Source organism: Narcine bancroftii, chromosome 10, assembly GCF_036971445.1.
Source record: "Narcine bancroftii isolate sNarBan1 chromosome 10, sNarBan1.hap1, whole genome shotgun sequence".
In the NCBI taxonomy this organism is placed as follows: Eukaryota; Metazoa; Chordata; class Chondrichthyes; order Torpediniformes; family Narcinidae; genus Narcine; species Narcine bancroftii.
The window spans coordinates 74,534,340-74,553,071 of NC_091478.1; the positions used below are offsets into that span (position 1 = coordinate 74,534,340).

Sequence of the window (18,732 nt, forward strand, 5' to 3'; positions counted from 1 at the left end):
TTTATTGTGACCGTGAATTTGTGTCTTCACTCTTGAGAGTGGCACTGGCCTTGAACAAAGCAGGATTTTAAAATATTTTAGAGTCATCTTTGAAATATGAGATGCTGCATTAAAGTTCTTAACACCTATTTGTACCTGAGTCAATTAAATACAACCAAGGTGGGTGGGTTCAATTCTTAGAGGTAAAAAATATTTCACAGCAGTATCGACCATTTGGGTAAGTATCCGTGATTGCTGGCTAATTATTTTTAAATTTAACCATGCAGCATGGTAAGAGGTAATTTCGGCCCACGAACCTGTGCCACCCAATTTCACCACAACCCCCTGGTACGTTTTGAAGGGTGGGAGTAAACCGGTGCCCCCAGGGAAAGCCCACGCAGACACTAGGAGAATGTACAAACTCCTTACGTACAGCATGGGAATCGAACCCTGGTCCCGATCGTTGAGCTAACCGCTTTACTAACTGTACTACCCGCTTACACAATATGTTCTTGCCTTTTAATACAACACTCCTTCATCATGCAAAACGTGCTCTAGCTTCTTCTTAAATTAGTTTTTTTTTTGTGGAAATTCCACAAACCTATTTTCAGTATCGTAAAGACCTAAATGATGAATTAGTAACCAGAATGTATTATGAAACACTGAGCCTGTACTCTTACTGTTGTCATCTTGAGGTTATTTTAAACTTGGGAAGAATAAAATTATGATTAACAGTTCTTTTACATTCTTATTGAGCTATTTTAAAATGTAGACGAGGGAAAGATAACAAATAATGAGTTAATGGACAGATATATTCCTGTGTGACCTATTACTCCTAAGTGAATGCCCTATTCTGCCTTCGTCATTTGTCTCCCAGTATATCATTTAGCCTTACTGCCATTGCACTTCACTTGTAGGATCCTGCTGTATCCATTCCCAAGGGAACCTTGTCTGCCATATTTTGGACAGCAGCTTCCTACATTGTAATTTCTGCCACCATTGGTAAGTTTTAACTTATTACTGAGCTGCTATGCAGGTCTAAAGCTTTCTTTCGACAGAAAAGTATATTCATTTTACTCCCCTTACCTCACAGTTGCTTGTTACAAATGGTCCACTATCATATTTCTAATTTGTTTACAATTGTTTGATTTAGTTATTGATAGTTCAACTTTGTACCATAAGAACTAGACTGTTCCGTAAGGAGACCTTGAAAAAATGTGGTCTGTCTCCCATGGCCTTCTCCTCCCCCAATTTGGGCTCAATGATCTCAGGAATACCTCAACGCAACATCCACCCATGATGAATTTACTATTGCCTTCTGTGCTCCAACACAGCCTTGGTTCTCTGAGTCAATTAAATACAACCAAGGTGGGTGGGTTCAATTCTTAGAGGTAAAAAATATTTCACAGCAGTATCGACCATTTGAGGATAAGAGTGATGGAAGGCAGTGTAATATAACTCTCTGTCATAAGTGCACTAAGTGTCTGTTAGCTTTGCGCTGACTGGGTGATTATACTTTCTCTCTGCTCTGATCATTATCTGGTAAGGTATTTTGCATAGATTTGACCCACAATATCTGATGGCTATACACATTTGTTACTGACAGCCACGCACTGTCAAAGCTCTTGTTTATATGGTTCATGTTTATAAGGCAGAAGCGAAAGAAGCACCAGTGTAGCATGCATCAACTGGCTGTATGATGGTTTCTCTATCAGGCCTTTGCTTTAGACATCTGCTGTTTTCTCAGGTTGCATTGTAATCTTGATTCTGCATGTGAGAGTCTCTGATGTCTATATGGCGCCGAAGTGAAAACCAGGGTTTCAGGAGAATTTCCTTTGCCTCCTATCAGCCCTGCATCTGATCATGAGATTTCCTATGAACCATTATTAATAGTCTTATGATCAGAATGTAACATTGCATAGCAAATATATCAGAGACACAAGAACTGAATTGAACTATGTTAAGTTACCTTTATTTGTCGTTCATACCATAACCAGTAAAGACAAGATAGCATTTCTCCAGGAGTAACCAGTAAGAATTAAGTCATAATGCAATAAAACTCCATGATATACTAGAACACATATGTTCTTGGAATTGAAGAGCCTGATGGCTTGGGGGAAAAACTGTTGCACAATCTGGACATGTGGGCCCAAATGCTACGGTACCTCCTTCCAGATGGCAGAAGGGAGAAAAGTTTACATGAGGGGTGTGAGAAGTCCTTCACAATGTTATTTGCCTTTCGCATGCATCGTGTGTTGTAGATGTCCATCATGGTATGAAGAGAGACCCCAATGATCTCAGCTGACTCCACTGTCCTCTGCAGGGTCTTATGGTCAGAGGTGGTACAATTTCCAAACCAGGCGGTGAAGCAATTGCTCAGAATACTCTCAATGCATCTTCTGTAGAAAGTAGTGAGGATGGAGGGTGGGAGATGAACTTTCCTCAGCCTTTGCAGGAAGTAGAGACGCTGCTGGACTTTCTTGGCTATGGAGCTGGTGTTGAAGGACTAGGTGAGATTCTCTGCCAAGTACACATCAAGAAACTTGGTTCTTTTGACAACCTCAACGGAGAACTATCAGTGGTCAGTGGAGAGTGATCCCCTGGGCCCTCCTGAAGTCAACAACCATCGCTTTTGTTTTATTAACATTCAGATGCAGGTTGTTGGCTCTGCACCAGTCTGTTAACAACTGCACCTCATCTCTCTACACTGACTTATCTTTCTTACTGATAAGGACCACCACGGTCATATTGTCAGCGAACTTGATGATGTGGTTTGAGCTATGTTTAGCTGCACAGTCATGAATCTCCAGAATTAAAAAATTTTTTTATTCAATATTTCATACTTGCAGTAACTACAATAATACAGATATAAAAAACAAATTGATTACATATATGACGGTTTTCACCCCACCCCAAAATGCCTCCCTCCCACTCGGAAAAGAAACCTACAAATTGGAAAAAAAAGTTTAAAAATGTATAAGTATAAAAAGATAAGAAGAAAGAAAAGAGAAAGTAAAAAAGGATCTTTGGATTGCAGAGAGAGATGTCGTGCAGTACAACTTATCAGTTCTAATATAAACGTTCAGAGGAAATTTCTGCAGACCTAGAGGAATAAAAAGGATATCACTACAAATTTAATCCCATTATTTGAGTGTACAGGCATGAGTCAGCAGAGTGAATGGCAATGAACTAAGAAAACAGCCCTGGAGGGCCCCCGTGCTCAGTGTAATGGTCTTGGAAGTGCTCTTTCCAATCCGGATTGCCTGAGGTCTCCCCGACAGGAAGTCAAAAATCCAAATGCAGAGAGAAGTGTTCACGCCGGTCCAACTTCCCTATCAGGTTCCCTTTCAACAAATGGAAGACTTGAGGCTGCGATGTCTAGGCCTCACGTGAGAGATGGCACCGGAGATCTCAGGCCGTGTGAACTTATGACTGGGCGATAGATGGGTTCCCAGCTGCTAGTGAACTTAACATCTATGGAGGTGTCGGTAACCCAACCTGTTGAAGACTTTGTGAACAGAGCCCACAGTGGCCCCTCAGACTCGGGGAACATTCTTCTTCACCCAAAACTGGCAGATATTTTATAGTATCTAGCTGTAACTTGATTCCTTGACCCATTGACTGGTATCTGTAAATTGATTGTATTATATTGCATTATATTGTTAGATAGTTTTTTTGTACTGGGTCAAGGTAACGCTACCTTGGTTTTAATGCTGTATGGTGTTAATTGCTACAAATAAACAATACCTTTTTCCTGATACCTGAGGTTCTTCTTCTTTGGCTTGACTTTGCGGATGAAGATTTATGGAGGGGGTAAATGTCCACGTCAGCTGCAGGCTCGTTTGTGGCTGACAAGTCCGATGCGGGACAGGCAGACGCGGTTGCAGGGGAAAATTGGTTGGTTGGGGTTGGGGGTTGGGTGTTCGGTTTTTCCTCCTTTGCCTTTTGTCAGCTCTGCGGTCTTCTTCAAAGGAGGTTGCTGCCCGCCAAACTGTGAGGCGCCAAGATGCATGGTTTGAGGCGATATCAGCCCACTGGCGGTGGTCAATGTGGCAGGCACCAAGAGATTTCTTTAGGCAGTCCTTGTACTTTTCTTTGGTGCACCTCTGTCACGGTGGCCAGTGGAGAGCTCCCATATAACACGATCTTGGGAAGGCGATGGTCCTCCATTCTGGAGATGTGACCCATCCAGCTCAGCTGGATCTTCAGCAGCGTGGACTCGATGCTGTCGACCTCTGCCATCTCGAGTACTTTGACGTTAGGGATGAAAGCGCTCCAATGAATGTTGAGGATGGAGCGGAGACATCTCTGGTGGAAGCGTTCTAGGAGCCTTAGGTGATGCTGGTAGAGGACTCATGATTCGGAGCCGAACAGGAGTGTGGGTATGACAACGGCTCTGTATACGCTTATCTTTGTGAGGTTTTTCAGTTGGTTGTTTTTCCAGACTCTTTTGTGTAGTCTTCCAAAGGCGCTATTTGCCTTGGCGAGTCTGTTGTCTATCTCGTTGTCGATCCTTGCATCCGATGAAATGGTGCAGCCGAGATAGGTAAACTAGTTGACAGTTTTGAGTTTTGTGTGCCCAATGGAGATGTGGGGGGGCTGGTAGTCATGGTGGGGAGCTGGCTGATGGAGGACCTCAGTTTTCTTCAGGCTGACTTCCAGGCCAAACATTTTGGCAGTTTCCGCAAAACAGGACGTCAAGCGCTGAAGAGCTGGCTCTGAATGGGCAACTAAAGCGGCATCGTCTGCAAAGAGTAGTTCACGGACAAGTTTCTCTTGTGTCTTGGTGTGAGCTTGCAGGCGCCTCAGATTGAAGAGACTGCCATCCGTGCGGTACCGGATGTAAACAGCGTCTTCATTGTTGAGGTCTTTCATGGCTTGGTTCAACATCATGCTGAAGAAGATTGAAAAGAGGGTTGGTGCGCATCGGATGCCCCCCAAAGTTCCTCAACATGATTATCCAACTGCATGAAAACCAACAAGGTCGGGTCAGATACAGCAATGAGCAATGAGCTCTCTGAACCCTTCTCCATTAACAATGGTGTGAAGCAAGGCTGTGTTCTCGCACCAACCCTCTTTTCAATCTTCTTCAGCATGATGCTTACCTGAGGTACGATTGTGTTGAATGCCAAACTGAAATCAATAAACAACATTTGAACGTGTGTCCTTATTTTCCAGATGGTTGAGGGCTAGATGAAGGGTGATGGTGATGGCATCGTCTATAGAGCGATTGGATCTATATGCAGGGGGTCCAGTGAAGTGTTGGGGGGGGGGGGAGCAGCAGGAGCTCAATATGCCCCATGATGAGACTCTCAAAGCACTTTATGACAGGGCGGTAGTCATTGAGGCAGAACACTGAGGACTTCTTCAGCATGAGGACGATGGTGGCAGCTTTGAAGTGCATTGGAACCTCAGCGCTGCTCGGGGAGATGTTAAAGATGTCGGTGAGAACATCTACCAGCTGAACTGCACATCTGCTAAGCCCTCTGCCAGGAATGTTATCTGGGCCAGCAGCTTTCTGTGGGATAACCTTGCCTAACACTCTCCTCACATCGGCCACTTTAAGACACAGATTCTGATCATTTGGCGGAGAGGTAGTCTTCTTCACTGCCACATCATTTTTTGGTGTCAAAACGTGCATAGAAGTTTTTCAGTGCATTTGGGAGGGGGGGCATCACCAGCACAGACAGATGGTGTAGTCTTGTGGGTGGTGATATTTTGAATGTCCTTCCACTTGCATTGTGTGTCCTTTCTGTCCTGAAAGGGACCTTGAATTTGCTGGGCATGTGCATGCTTTTCCTCCCTGATGACGTTCAACAGCTTGGCTCTTGCAATAGCTGGGGCTATCTTGTCACTCGCTCTGAAGGCAGAGTCTCAGCTCAGCAGCAGCACGCATTCCTCCATGGTCATCCATAGCTTCTGATTAGATCGAGTAATGATGGCCTTGGGCAATTGCCAAGACGCAGTGAGAAACTTTCTTTTGTATCCTCTCAAGTCAGATCCCTCAGTACAAGGCAGTGCAATTGCAGGATGTAGTTCTGCACAGAGAAGGTTGCAAGGGGTGAAAGGTGTTGGAATCTGAAGCAATCTGCTGGGGAAACTCAGCAGGCTGAGCAGAGTCTGTGGAGGGAAAAGTACTGTCCAAATTTTGGCTTGTGTTCCTGCGCCGGGTCTGAGAGTGGAGAAGGAAAAGGGCGACTGGCTAGCTTACCTTTGATGAGGTAAGATCAAGTGACTCTGAAGTGGAAAGGTATGCTAGCCAGTCACCCTCTTCCCTCTCCACTCTCAGACCTGGCGCAGGAACTTGAGAAGAAATTTGGACAATTCCTTTCCCACACCACCCTGCACCCCCCCCCCCCTTCCACGCGTAGATGGTGCCTGACCCACTGAGTTCCTCCAACAGTTTGTTTACAAATACATCGTGTGTATCTTTTAACACCTCCATTTACCTTTTTAGGGTCTTGTGTGATACTTGATGCATCTGGTAATGTGAATGATACCATTCCTATTGGGTCAATGGATTGTGAAGGCAATGCCTGTGCCTATGGATGGAATTTCACAGAATGTACGCAGGCTGGAACTTGTAAATATGGACTCATTAACAACTACCAGGTAACAAAAATGTAGCAATGAGTTTAGATTTATATTTGCATCAGACTTTTTTAAAAGTGTTAGAACAGCAAATGAGTTATGTAATATGTGGTAATCTATTTAAATTTTATATTACACCTGACGAAGGGCCCAGACCCGAAACATTGGTTACCCTTTACTTCCTGTGGCTGCTGCGTGACCTGCTAAATTTCTCCAGCACATTTGTAGATTGCATTTAAATTCTATACATTAAGAGCAGAAAGGTGCACATTGGAGCTCCATACCTTTGTACATGTCACCATCATTGTCAAGGCCCCTTAACACCCTCTCTAAAGTGAAAGATAATCAACAATTTGGAGCTGCTGCAGTCCATGTGTTGAAAGTACTTCCTCAAAGCCGTTAGGTAGGGAGTTCAAGAATTTTGACCTCATGAAAATTAAGAAATAGCATTTATAAAATGGCTGGATTGTCTTGGAGGGGAGCTTGCAATGTTTTTACTGCCCTCATCCTTCAAGGAGGCCTTAGATTTGGGATGTTTTAAATATCATTGCATTGAGTCTTATTGACGATAACATTGCAACCACAATGTAGCTCTGGTGAAGTTGAGTTCTGTTTGTGATGAGCAGTTTACTAACCACTAGCTGCTTTGTTCTAGTGGGGTCACGATGAATTATTGTGCATAAGTTTTGTCTCCATTCCAAACAAAAGGTAATTTATGATTCAAGAAGTTTAACCAAGGTTTACTAGATTACTTCCTAGGATGAAGGGAGTAATGTCCTTTTGGGAGAGATTAAACAGACTGGGCATATACTTTATGTAAAACACGAAAGATTGCAGACACCAGGGTTGAAGTAAAAACTGAACACTGGAGAAACTCAGCAGGTCAAACGGTGTGCTTTATATAGCAAAGACAAAGATATATAACCAATGATTCGGGCTTGAGCCCTTCATCAGTATATGAAAAAATGTAGGCAGGTGCCCGAACAAAATGGTTGGGGGAAGAGCACGGATCCAAAGGCAGTAGGTAATAGGTGGATAAGGGAGGGAGGGAACACCAACAAGCAGGGGGAGGAGGGACTGTTCGATGAATGGAGAGGGAAGGTAGTGGAGAGCTGGAGGGAAGAAGAGAAAAGGAAGGGAGGACAATGGAAACAGAAAAAGACGATGTTAATGTCATCTGGTTGGAGAGTGGCCAGATGGAAAATAGCATTGTTCCTCTGGAAAACCACACATCTGTCCATGGCCCTATGTACAATCCCCTAAAACCACCTGTAAATTAGAGGAATATGTATCTTTATCTTTGCTATATAAAGTACACTGTTTGACCAGCTAGGTTTCTCCAGCATTGTTTTTCTGGGCATATACTTTATCACAGTAAGTATTCTTATTGAAATGAGAGAGATTGGAGATGACCTGAGGGCCAATGTTGTCTCTCAGAAGGCGGCCCAATGCTGTCGCTCGGGGGGCGGCCCAATGCTGTCGCTCAGGGGGCGGCCCAATGCTGTCGCTCGGGGGGCGGCCCAATGCTGTCGCTCGGGGGGCGGCCCAATGCTGTCGCTCGGGGGGCGGCCCAATGCTGTCGCTCGGAGGGCGGCCCAATGCTGTCGCTCGGGGGGCGGCCCAATGCTGTCGCTCGGGGGGGCGGCCCAATGCTGTCGCTCGGGGGGGCGGCCCAATGCTGTCGCTCGGGGGGCGGCCCAATGCTGTCGCTCGGGGGGCGGCCCAATGCTGTCGCTCGGGGGGCGGCCCAATGCTGTCGCTCGGGGGGCGGCCCAATGCTGTCGCTCGGGGGGCGGCCCAATGCTGTCGCTCGGGGGGCGGCCCAATGCTGTCGCTCGGGGGGCGGCCCAATGCTGTCGCTCGGGGGGCGGCCCAATGCTGTCGCTCGGGGGGCGGCCCAATGCTGTCGCTCGGGGGGCGGCCCAATGCTGTCGCTCGGGGGGCGGCCCAATGCTGTCGCTCGGGGGGCGGCCCAATGCTGTCGCTCGGGGGGCGGCCCAATGCTGTCGCTCGGGGGGCGGCCCAATGCTGTCGCTCGGGGGGCGGCCCAATGCTGTCGCTCGGGGGGCGGCCCAATGCTGTCGCTCGGGGGGCGGCCCAATGCTGTCGCTCGGGGGGCGGCCCAATGCTGTCGCTCGGGGGGCGGCCCAATGCTGTCGCTCGGGGGGCGGCCCAATGCTGTCGCTCGGGGGGCGGCCCAATGCTGTCGCTCGGGGGGCGGCCCAATGCTGTCGCTCGGGGGGCGGCCCAATGCTGTCGCTCGGGGGGCGGCCCAATGCTGTCGCTCGGGGGGCGGCCCAATGCTGTCGCTCGGGGGGCGGCCCAATGCTGTCGCTCGGGGGGCGGCCTTTGTCCAGCATGAGCTATCAAAGGAAGCTAAGCAGCAGGTGTAATTGAAGCAGCATTTGGACAGATATGTGAATAGGATGAGCTTCAAATGTATGGTCCAAATGCAGGCAAATGGGATTAGAGCAAAATGGCAAATTGGACGGGGTGGACAAGTTGGGCTGAAAGACCTGTTCCATGTTATGATAATTCTAAAGTAGCTTGACAGCAGATGCAGGAATAATGTTTCCTGTACCTAGTGTCAAGGTAAGGGGTCAGCCAGTCAGGGCAAATACTCCCAGACTCTAGTGCATTCTTGGGAATTTCTACTCCAGAAAACCCAGTTCTCATACCTTTGAAGTGAGAGATTGGCGGATTGTTGAACGTTAGGGGAATCCAAAATGGGATTCGTGCAGAAAAATGGAGTTCAGACTTTATTGGTGACTTTATTGAATAGTGAAGCAGGTCTGAGGACCCAAATGTCTTTTGTGGGTTTGGGGAGAGGGAGAGGTGGTTCAGTGTGGGTGTGGAGGAGGTATGTTCTGTGAGGGGTGGGGGAGGGTGTGCGGGGGAGGTTTATGTGTGTATGTGTGTGTGGGTGGGGGGGGATGTTTTTTCCAGTGCTTGGGTCCTGCATCAATGGGAACAGAAATAGTTTCTCTCTTTTTGTTCCCATTGGCATCTTCATGATTTGTCTACCTCTGTCAGATTTTCTCACAACCATCTCACCTTTTCCAGCGTCTTTGTATTAATTACATTCCTAGAATAATCTTCACTAATGTGTACTGCCCAGAGTGAAGCTCAGAACTCCAATTCTGACCAAATGAGTGCTCTATGCCTTTATTTATGAAACCTAAATGTTTTTATTAACCACTTTATTAACCTATCCTCGAAAGTATGAGGCACAGTACCCCCGTCTCCCTATTCTCGTACCCTTTTATGAATCATTTCCTTTTTTTTTCCTACAACTCCCATCCATTGAAGGCATCTATATGAAGCACTGTCCTTAAGGAGGCAGCCAACATCATAAAGGACCCCATCACCTGGTCACAACCTCTTCTCACTTCTCCCGTCAGGCTGAAGATACAGAAACATGAAGACCGGCACTTCCAGGTTAAAAAATCGTCTTTATCCCCCCCCCCCAAACATCTATCAGGCACTTGAACCTCCCCTTGTCACACTACTCGTGCATTGCTCCGACACCGAGACACCGAGGTGCACTATTGTAATGCCACCTTTGCTCTTGCCTGATAAGTATGAATATTTATCATCTATCTATCCGATACCGCACGGATGGCAGTCTCTTCAATCTGAGGCGCCTGCAAGCTCACACCAAGACACAAGAGAAACTTGTCCGTGAACTACTCTTTGCAGACGATGCTGCTTTAGTTGCCCATTCAGAGCCAGCTCTTCAGCGCTTGACGTCCTGCTTTGCGGAAACTGCCAAAATGTTTGGCCTGGAAGTCAGCCTGAAGAAAACTGAGGTCCTCCATCAGCCAGATCCCCACCATGACTACCAGCCCCCCCACATCTCCATTGGGCACACAAAACTCAAAACTGTCAACCAGTTTACCTATCTCGGCTGCACCATTTCATCAGATGCAAGGATCGACAATGAGATAGACAACAGACTCCCCAAGGCAAATAGCGCCTTTGGAAGACTACACAAAAGAGTCTGGAAAAACAACCAACTGAAAAACCTCACAAAGATAAGCGTATACAGAGCCGTTGTCATACCCACACTCCTGTTCGGCTCCGAATCATGGGTCCTCTACCGGCATCACCTACGGCTCCTAGAACGCTTCCACCAGCGTTGTCTCCGCTCCATCCTCAACATCCATTGGAGCGCTTACATCCCTAACGTCGAAGTACTCGAGATGGCAGAGGTCGACAGCATCGAGTCCACGCTGCTGAAGATCCAGCTGCGCTGGATGGGTCACATCTCCAGAATGGAGGACCATTGCCTCCCCAAGATCGTGTTATATGGCGAGCTCTCCACTGGCCACCGTGACAGAGGTGCACCAAAGAAAAGGTACAAGGACTGCCTAAAGAAATCTCTTGGTACCTGCCACATTGACCACCGCCAGTGGGCTAATATCGCCTCAAACCGTGCATCTTGGCGCCTTACAGTTTGGCGGGCAGCAACCTCCTTTGAAGAAGACCACAGAGCCCACCTCACTGACAAAAGGCAAAGGAGGAAAAACCCAACACCCAACCCCAACCAACCAATTTTCCCCTGCAGCCGCTGCAACCGTGTCTGCCTGTCCCGCATCGGACTTGTCAGCCACAAACGAGCCTGCAGCTGACGTGGACTTTTACCCCCTCCATAAATCTTCGTCCGCGAAGCCAAGCCAAAGAAGATCTTTTGGATTTGTTATCTCCCATCATAACTACTGTGGCATCAGGAAAAGACCTGTCTGCACTATTTGCTGAACTTTTTTTTGCACAGTGACTGAATATTTATAATCTCTTTCCATAGTGGGGTAATTTAATGTATACTATTTTCATGTTTTTTTTAACAAAGGAACCTGTTGGTCTGTACCAAGTAAGTATTTGTGTGCATATGTACCTTGTCCTTGTGTGCATGACAATAAACTCATTAATTCAGCTCATTGTATTGTAGTTTACAGCTGAGTGGAAATGGAAGACCTTACTTGCAAGTAGATTATGGCTAGGCATTGCTTCAGCATAGTGTAAGGGCACTTTCCTTCATTTAGCTGATGATCAAGAATGGAATAATGGAGCAGTAATTGGATTAATAATAGCCCATCTTTAGTTCTACCCTCTTAGAGGTGCTGTAGTCATGCCTGAATCCTGCTTTAAAATTGTCTACGTACTTGACTGTAAAGTCATTTCAGTACCTGATGATAAATGATCAAAATTTTTTTTTTCCATTTGTTTGAAGTCGATGAGTCTGGTGTCTGGATTTGCGCCGTTGATTACAGCTGGGATTTTTGGAGCTACGCTTTCTTCGGCTCTTGCCTGCCTTGTGTCTGCACCCAAAGTCTTCCAGGTAACAGGCTTTATGTTACAGTCATTGTTAACAGTTGAAAGTCTTTGATTGAAGTTTATTTTTGAACTTTGCATGTCAGCAACTACTGAGTCAAATTTCAGCACTGTTTGATTGAGAATTTTTTTTCCCCTGGTCTGATGTTCACTACTGACCTTTTCCACTCCTTCCTCATCATTCCACATATTCAGTCAAGCCCTTGGGGGCATGGGATACCCTTATGTGCCTGAGGTTTCTTCATCAACCATGCATGGCTTTTTCCCCATCTTTCCTTGCATAGAATTGCTTCTGAAACTTTGTCAGGAAAATAAGTAGTCGTGGAGGTTGCTGTCATTGGGGGCTCCTAGGTCTTCATGCTGCAGAGCTGAATTGGTGCCTCTTTAAAGAGTAACCCTCCTGCAAAGTTCTCATCCTGGAGGGAACCCCCCTGCAAGATTTTCTGGAGTCTGCTGCATTGCCTAACAGCGACCGCCATTTCTTCACACCAGCGATGGTTCTCTTGAAGTTCAAAACCAATTATTCTCTCCCCTCACTCCCGCAAAGACCCTCCAATCACCAAAGCTTCTCGTATCCAAACGAACAGCCTCCCAACAAATCTGTGATCGTCCTGATTCCCAACCTAACAATTGCAGAATCTGGTGTATTGCCATGAATAATCCACCTGGATTCCCCACCTGACTGATTGATCTCTCTCTCTCTCTTTCTCTCTCCCTGATAACTGTAGATCTTCATCATCCACTCAAGGGAAAACTGTCTCATCTCTCACCATTAGCAGTTTCATCTCAGACAGCATCCTGGGAATCTTTTCTACCCCCCTTCCATTACAATACTATTCTTCTTGTTCTCTGTGGCAACTGAAATTTTACACACTACTCTAGCAATGGCCCAACCAATGTTTTATAAAATTGTACTGTACCCTTCCTGCTCTTGTATTCTTCCAGATAAGGAAGGCATGTATCTCACATGCTGCCTTCTCCACCTTGTCTGTCTATGCTGCCACCTTCAGGGACGCTTAAAGAATGAAGCTTCCTGTTTCTCGATACTGCCGAGGACTCAACCATTCATTTCTTTGTCCTCTCTTATTGATACTCCCAAAATGCTCTAAAATTCCACCTGCCATTTCTTTGCCCATCTTATTGACAGTTCAGTATTATCCTGCAATATACAAAAGTGCTGGAGAAACTCAGCAGGTCATGCAGCGTCTAGAGGAAGTGAAGAGTAATGAACGTTCAGGCCTGAGCCCTTCGTCAAGATGAGGCCCAAAACATAACTTCCCAACGTTACAACCCTTTACTTCCCATTGACGCTGCTCGACCTGCTGAGTCTTAACAGCACTTTTGTGTATGGTACTACATAATAGAGCCTGCAGACTTTCCAGTTTAACTCAGTATTATCTCAAAGCTGATGACTATCCTATCAAAATGACTTCTGTGCTTTCATTCGGATAGTGCTGTGAGGTGTGTGGGGAGAGTGTTGATATTTGGTTCATGCGCTGAAAGTCTTTATTGTTATTTTGGGTAGGATAATATTTTTCTGTTTTGTTGAACTGGGGCAAAAATTCCATCTACTGAGCTACTGATTCATCTGTTCTCAGAGGTAAATCAAAGTGGAATAATAATGAAGGAATAAAGGAACACTGGGCCCAAAATTCATTTTAGAATGATGCATGGTGATGGATAATTCAAACCCCATTTTACTCTCTACCTGATTTTCCTTGCTATTCAGTAAATAAAATTGTATAGTCAAGAAACTGGACAGTTCACAATCAGCTATTCTGTGATAGCATCTGGAACTAATTGTTTCTTCTTCACCCATCATGATCCTTGCTATAATATTCAGATTTATTTGTCAGAGTATATACATGACATCACCTAAAACCCTGAGATTCTTTTTTCTGAGGGCAAGGCAGAACTACCACTAATTGGTAGTGCAAAAATAAGGTGTACGCAGCGTATACATGTAAACAAATAAAGGATCGGTCATCGTGGGTATCCCTCGTAGTTGAGGATGATGGCCTTCGATCCGTTGATCCACCAAGCTTGTATTTGTTTAACATGTACTTGATGTTGCACTCCAAGAAATACACGATACTTCACAAATCAACCAACTAGTTCCAAAGGCATGAAAACCACAGCGATTGGAGCTGATGGATTTGTTGCAACCTTCGTCCTCTTTCCCAGCCATTGAGTTCAGAGTAGCCTGTTCCACCGTTGAGGACTTAATTGGATAGTTCTATGTCAGGGACCTCGACCTTACCGCTATGAATTGAGCGTAACTCCAGATAGCATCACTCTCGGGATTTCAGGACAAGCTTCTTCACCACAACAAGGTGATAATCCACAGAAAAGAACTGTAAACAGATAAAAAATGTAAACAAACTGACTGTGCAATACAGAGAGAACAAAAGAAAATCAATGAAGTGCACGAGTAAGAGTCCTTAAATGAACCTCTGATTGAGTTTGTCATTGAGGAGTCTAATGGTGGAGGGGTAGCAGCTGTTCCTGAACATAGTGATACAAGTCTTGAGGCACCTATACTTTTTTCCTGATTGCATCAGCGAGAACAGAGCATGTGCTGGATGGTGAGGGCATTTGATGATTGCTGCTGCTTTTCAACGGCAGTGTTCTCTGTAGATGTATTAAATAGTGGGGACGGTTTTACCTGTGATGTCTTGGGCTGTGTCTTGGAGGGTTTTACGCTCAGGCTGTGACCATGATGCAGCCGGTCAGTACACTTTCCATCACACCTCTAGTGATTTTCCAGGGTTTCTGGTGTCGTGCTAAACCTCCACAAACTCCCGAGGAAGTAGAGGCGCTGACGCGAACAGTGAATAGTCATTTTACATGGCTTGCTTTATGGCAAATAAGCACAAATTAGAAGGGGTATTTGAGCCAAGCCTTTATTTGAAACATGCAGAGTGAAATTACAGCAGGTCCAAGAATATCAACTTCTGGTAGATAATGGAACATACGGTATCCTACGGTAAGTGCTAACAAAAGATAAGATCTTAAAATTAGTGTTTTTGAACTCTCATGCATGACTTCCAATTTTAGACTGTAAATTATTTTGAGTTGATGTCAGGAAGAAATACTTTCTTTATTTGTTGATCCTTTGAGCTTTCAACCAAGTAATTCAATCTATTTTTCTACATTTCAATGACCATGAGAAGGTTCTTGTTGTACAACATTTACCAAATTTAAGTATTCAAAGTTATTTATTTGGTGAAATGGATTGAATAAATGTCTTCACCTGCTTCTCCTCACAGTGTCTGTGCAAGGATCATCTTTACCCAGGTCTTGGTATCTTTGGGAAGGGCTATGGGAAGAACAACGAGCCCATCTACAGTTACCTTCTCACCTTCTTCATTGCGGTTGGTTTCATTCTTATTGGTAAGGCTCAGTGTCATTCAGACTTGTTTAGACTAAACTTTATTAATTGGAGTAATTTCTGCATTGGGTAATATGGAACATAGATGTGGTCAGTTCAAAATTTGTAAAATAATATTATGTTGCATACTTTGCGACGAATCGAGTAAGTTTAATTTCATGTACATGCATGGACAGGAAGCAGTGCATGTGCTTTAGTCTGTTGTTGAAATCTGTGCATTAACCACAGATTTCAAAATAAAAGTTATTGTAAGTAATAGCCAGAAGTTGCAGGTTAGCATTTTAATTTCTGTATGTTGGAAAGCAATAAAGAGGTCATTTTTTTAATATGTTAGAAAGGAAATGTCTTCATTTCAAAATAGACTATTTACAAATGTAGTCCTCAATTGTATTGGATTCAATGCAGGACCACCAAATTGTACAACACAAGAGCGGGTTCTTAGTCATCTCTGGAAATTGCACAATGTTGCTCTGTATGAAAGAATGATAAAGCAATGTACTGTAAAGAGCACCTACCAAATATTCATAGCATTTGTAACTTTGACATCTTTTCTTACCTGCAGCGGAGCTGAACATGATAGCTCCAATCATCTCCAACTTTTTCCTGTGCTCCTACGCCCTCATCAATTTTAGCTGCTTCCATGCTTCAATTACCAACTCCCCAGGCAAGCCACGTTTCCTAGTTCACAAAATGTTTTATGCAAGTTTGGTATTAATTTCTGACAATGTGTAAAGGCAGATAAGTAAACTGTGAAAATCAAAGTCAAACAACAGTTCATTTTGTTAGCACCAGGGGTTGCAGGTCCAGAACAAGAGATTTCTATCTGCAGTGGAACAGGAAAATGGCTTTAATTCGATGAATGGCAGAGCAAGACTGAAGAGTCAGATGTCCGCCACCTCCTAGTTCTTGCTTTTCATGATCTCATACATTTCACTTAGATCAAGGTGAATGTGGAGCACTATAGAAATAATTTCCTTCCTGTGATTATCAACTGACTAAGTGATCCAGTGATTCAAAAGTCAAGATGGGAATTAGGATAGGGACGAGAAAACACAGGCATTCAATAGTGACAAATTGGCACATGTAAATACCGTTTTAGAAAGGTAACGTTTTGGGAAATAAATTATTAAAATAGAGGGAGAAAACTCAAAAGCAAAATCCCTTTCCAATAATTGCAGGACAACACTGATTATCCAAAATGGTCAGAACTGGGCTATTATGGATGAACTTTTCTTTTTCAAAGAACTGGTCATTTTTTAAAAACAATCCAGTAGCAGTAACAAACCACTTTGAATGGTGTTTAAACAACAAACAACAAGGGAAGGCTTTTTAAGTATTAAAATAATGTTTAATTCCAATCAAAAAAAAAATGCTGACCACTACCAATCACTAACATCTCCCCACTGAGGCCCTATTATGAGCCCAAGGTCCCCACTGCTGCAGGGAGCCCGACGTCCCTGCTCCTGCCCGGGAGTCTGAGGTCCGTGCTGCTGCCAGCAGACCATCGTCGCCACTGCTGCTTGTAGCCTGATGTCCACGCTGTCGCCAGGAGCCCAATGTCCCCACTCCTGCTGGGAGCCCGCTTCCCCAGTCAGCTTGGCTCCAAAAACATTTCAGATAAATGAGGATTTCTGATTTGTTTCGGATATTCTCATTTATGAGGATTTTGCAGAATCCAATTTCGGATATTCGGAGTTGTACTGTACTTTAAAATTTTAACTTAATTTAATTTTAATTTAGGCATACAGCATGGTAACATGCCATTTCGGCCCACAAGCCTGTGATGCCCAATCACACCCTGTAGAGCTCGTCGAAAGAATCAAAGACTTGTTGATCCTAACCAAGGCTTTTATTGGCAAAAGACAGGAGCTCTTCACAGGTGGCCGACCAGTCCTGAATGATCCGACCTGGCTAGGGACACAACCCTTTAAGGCCCAGACAGTAGGCGTGGCTTAGCTCTCAGCCAATCGCTGTAAGCACAGTCTAGATACTGTAACTATATACACTATATACATTGGTGATAGATCTGTACTATCACACACCCTATTGACCTACAACCCCTGGATGCTTTGAACGGTGTTTCCAATGGATTCTGTAAATGTGTGTCAAGGAAGAGATAGATGTATCTTTGAAGGATCTGGGACTTGAAGGCCCCAGAACATAGTAAATCAGTCATGATCATACTGAATGGCAGGGCAGGCTTGGAAGGTCAGTTGACGTACTCTTGTTCCTATTTTCTTGTGCCAAGGTAAAAGATCAACTAAAATCAAATAAAATGGTCTCATGTAAATAGACATGCATATTTTATCACTAATATGTTTCCCTTCAATACATACCCACCCCATTATTTTGTGAATTTTTAACCACAGTATCTTTCTTTGGGTTGTGTGGTGAGGAGAGGTTGTACAGGCCAAGGTTGTGTCATTTGGAATTCAAAAGGTGGCCTGATTGAAGCATACAAAGTCCATTAATTTGTGATCCAGTCGGTGTGGAGAGGTTGTTTCTTCTTATGGGAGAATCTAGTAATCAGGGATTGCCATTTAAATATGAGGTTATCTATTTAAGATAGCTGACGTGAAAGGTTTTCTATCAGAGGGTTGTGAGTCTTTGAATCTCTCTTCTTAAAGAGCAATGGAAGCAGACTATTTCAATATTTTTTATGCAAGACGTAGGTAAATTCTTGCTATGCAAGGGGGTCAAATATTTCTGCAAGATGGGAGCGGGGAGTTGAGGTTGCAGAATCTTCGAAAAGTGCAGACCTAGCGATCTTCTCCAGCTACTGTTCATGCTTTCATATCGAGTGAATTCTACTCTTCATTAATGTACATTTCTTGTCCCTCTAGTGTTAATTTGCTGGACAGTAAATGTAAATGAAGCAAACACAAAGATAATGTGTGTGATTGGTAAAAATCTGGCAAAGTGCTTAATCCTGGAGATGAAGAGCATTTCATCTCCACGATTAAGCACTTTTAAATAACCAATTTCCTTTTTCTTTTCCCCTGAAGGTTGGAGACCATCATTCACATATTACAACAAGTGGGCCTCCCTGTTTGGTGCAGTTGTGTCAGTGGTTACCATGTTCTTGTTAACATGGTGGGCAGCTCTCATTGCCATTGGGATTATTGGTTTCCTTCTGACATATGCATTGTACAAAAAGCCTGGTAAGTAATTGGGAAAAACTTCAAAAATTATTGCTACTCACCATGTTGCATCAAAAATTAAAGCATTCAAATGTTAATTTATTTGAATACATTGTTAAAGCTTCCAGTTTTTCATTTAATAAACTAAGTGTTCTTTGAGGTTTTGTAATATGTGTAGTTATAAGTGCAGTAAAATCCCCATTGTATGGAATTCAATCAACCGGAAACTCAAACAATTGGCAGAAAAAAATTGAAGGAAATAAATAAATGAATAAATAAAATTTCAAATGAATAAGAGTG

General features: G+C 44.3%; 1 protein-coding gene across 2 annotated transcripts in view; it reads left to right on the plus strand.

Annotated features, from left to right (window-relative positions):
* The window catches only part of slc12a3 (solute carrier family 12 member 3), a 71,339-nt gene that overhangs the window by 32,106 nt on the left and 20,501 nt on the right, over positions 1–18,732 (plus strand). For both annotated transcript variants that reach the window (XM_069901357.1, XM_069901358.1), the window contains 6 exons: positions 897–981; positions 6,437–6,591; positions 11,801–11,908; positions 15,171–15,294; positions 15,855–15,956; positions 18,298–18,453. In XM_069901357.1, coding sequence (XP_069757458.1) covers positions 897–981; positions 6,437–6,591; positions 11,801–11,908; positions 15,171–15,294; positions 15,855–15,956; positions 18,298–18,453 — 730 coding nt within the window. The remainder of the gene's footprint in view (positions 1–896; positions 982–6,436; positions 6,592–11,800; positions 11,909–15,170; positions 15,295–15,854; positions 15,957–18,297; positions 18,454–18,732) is intronic.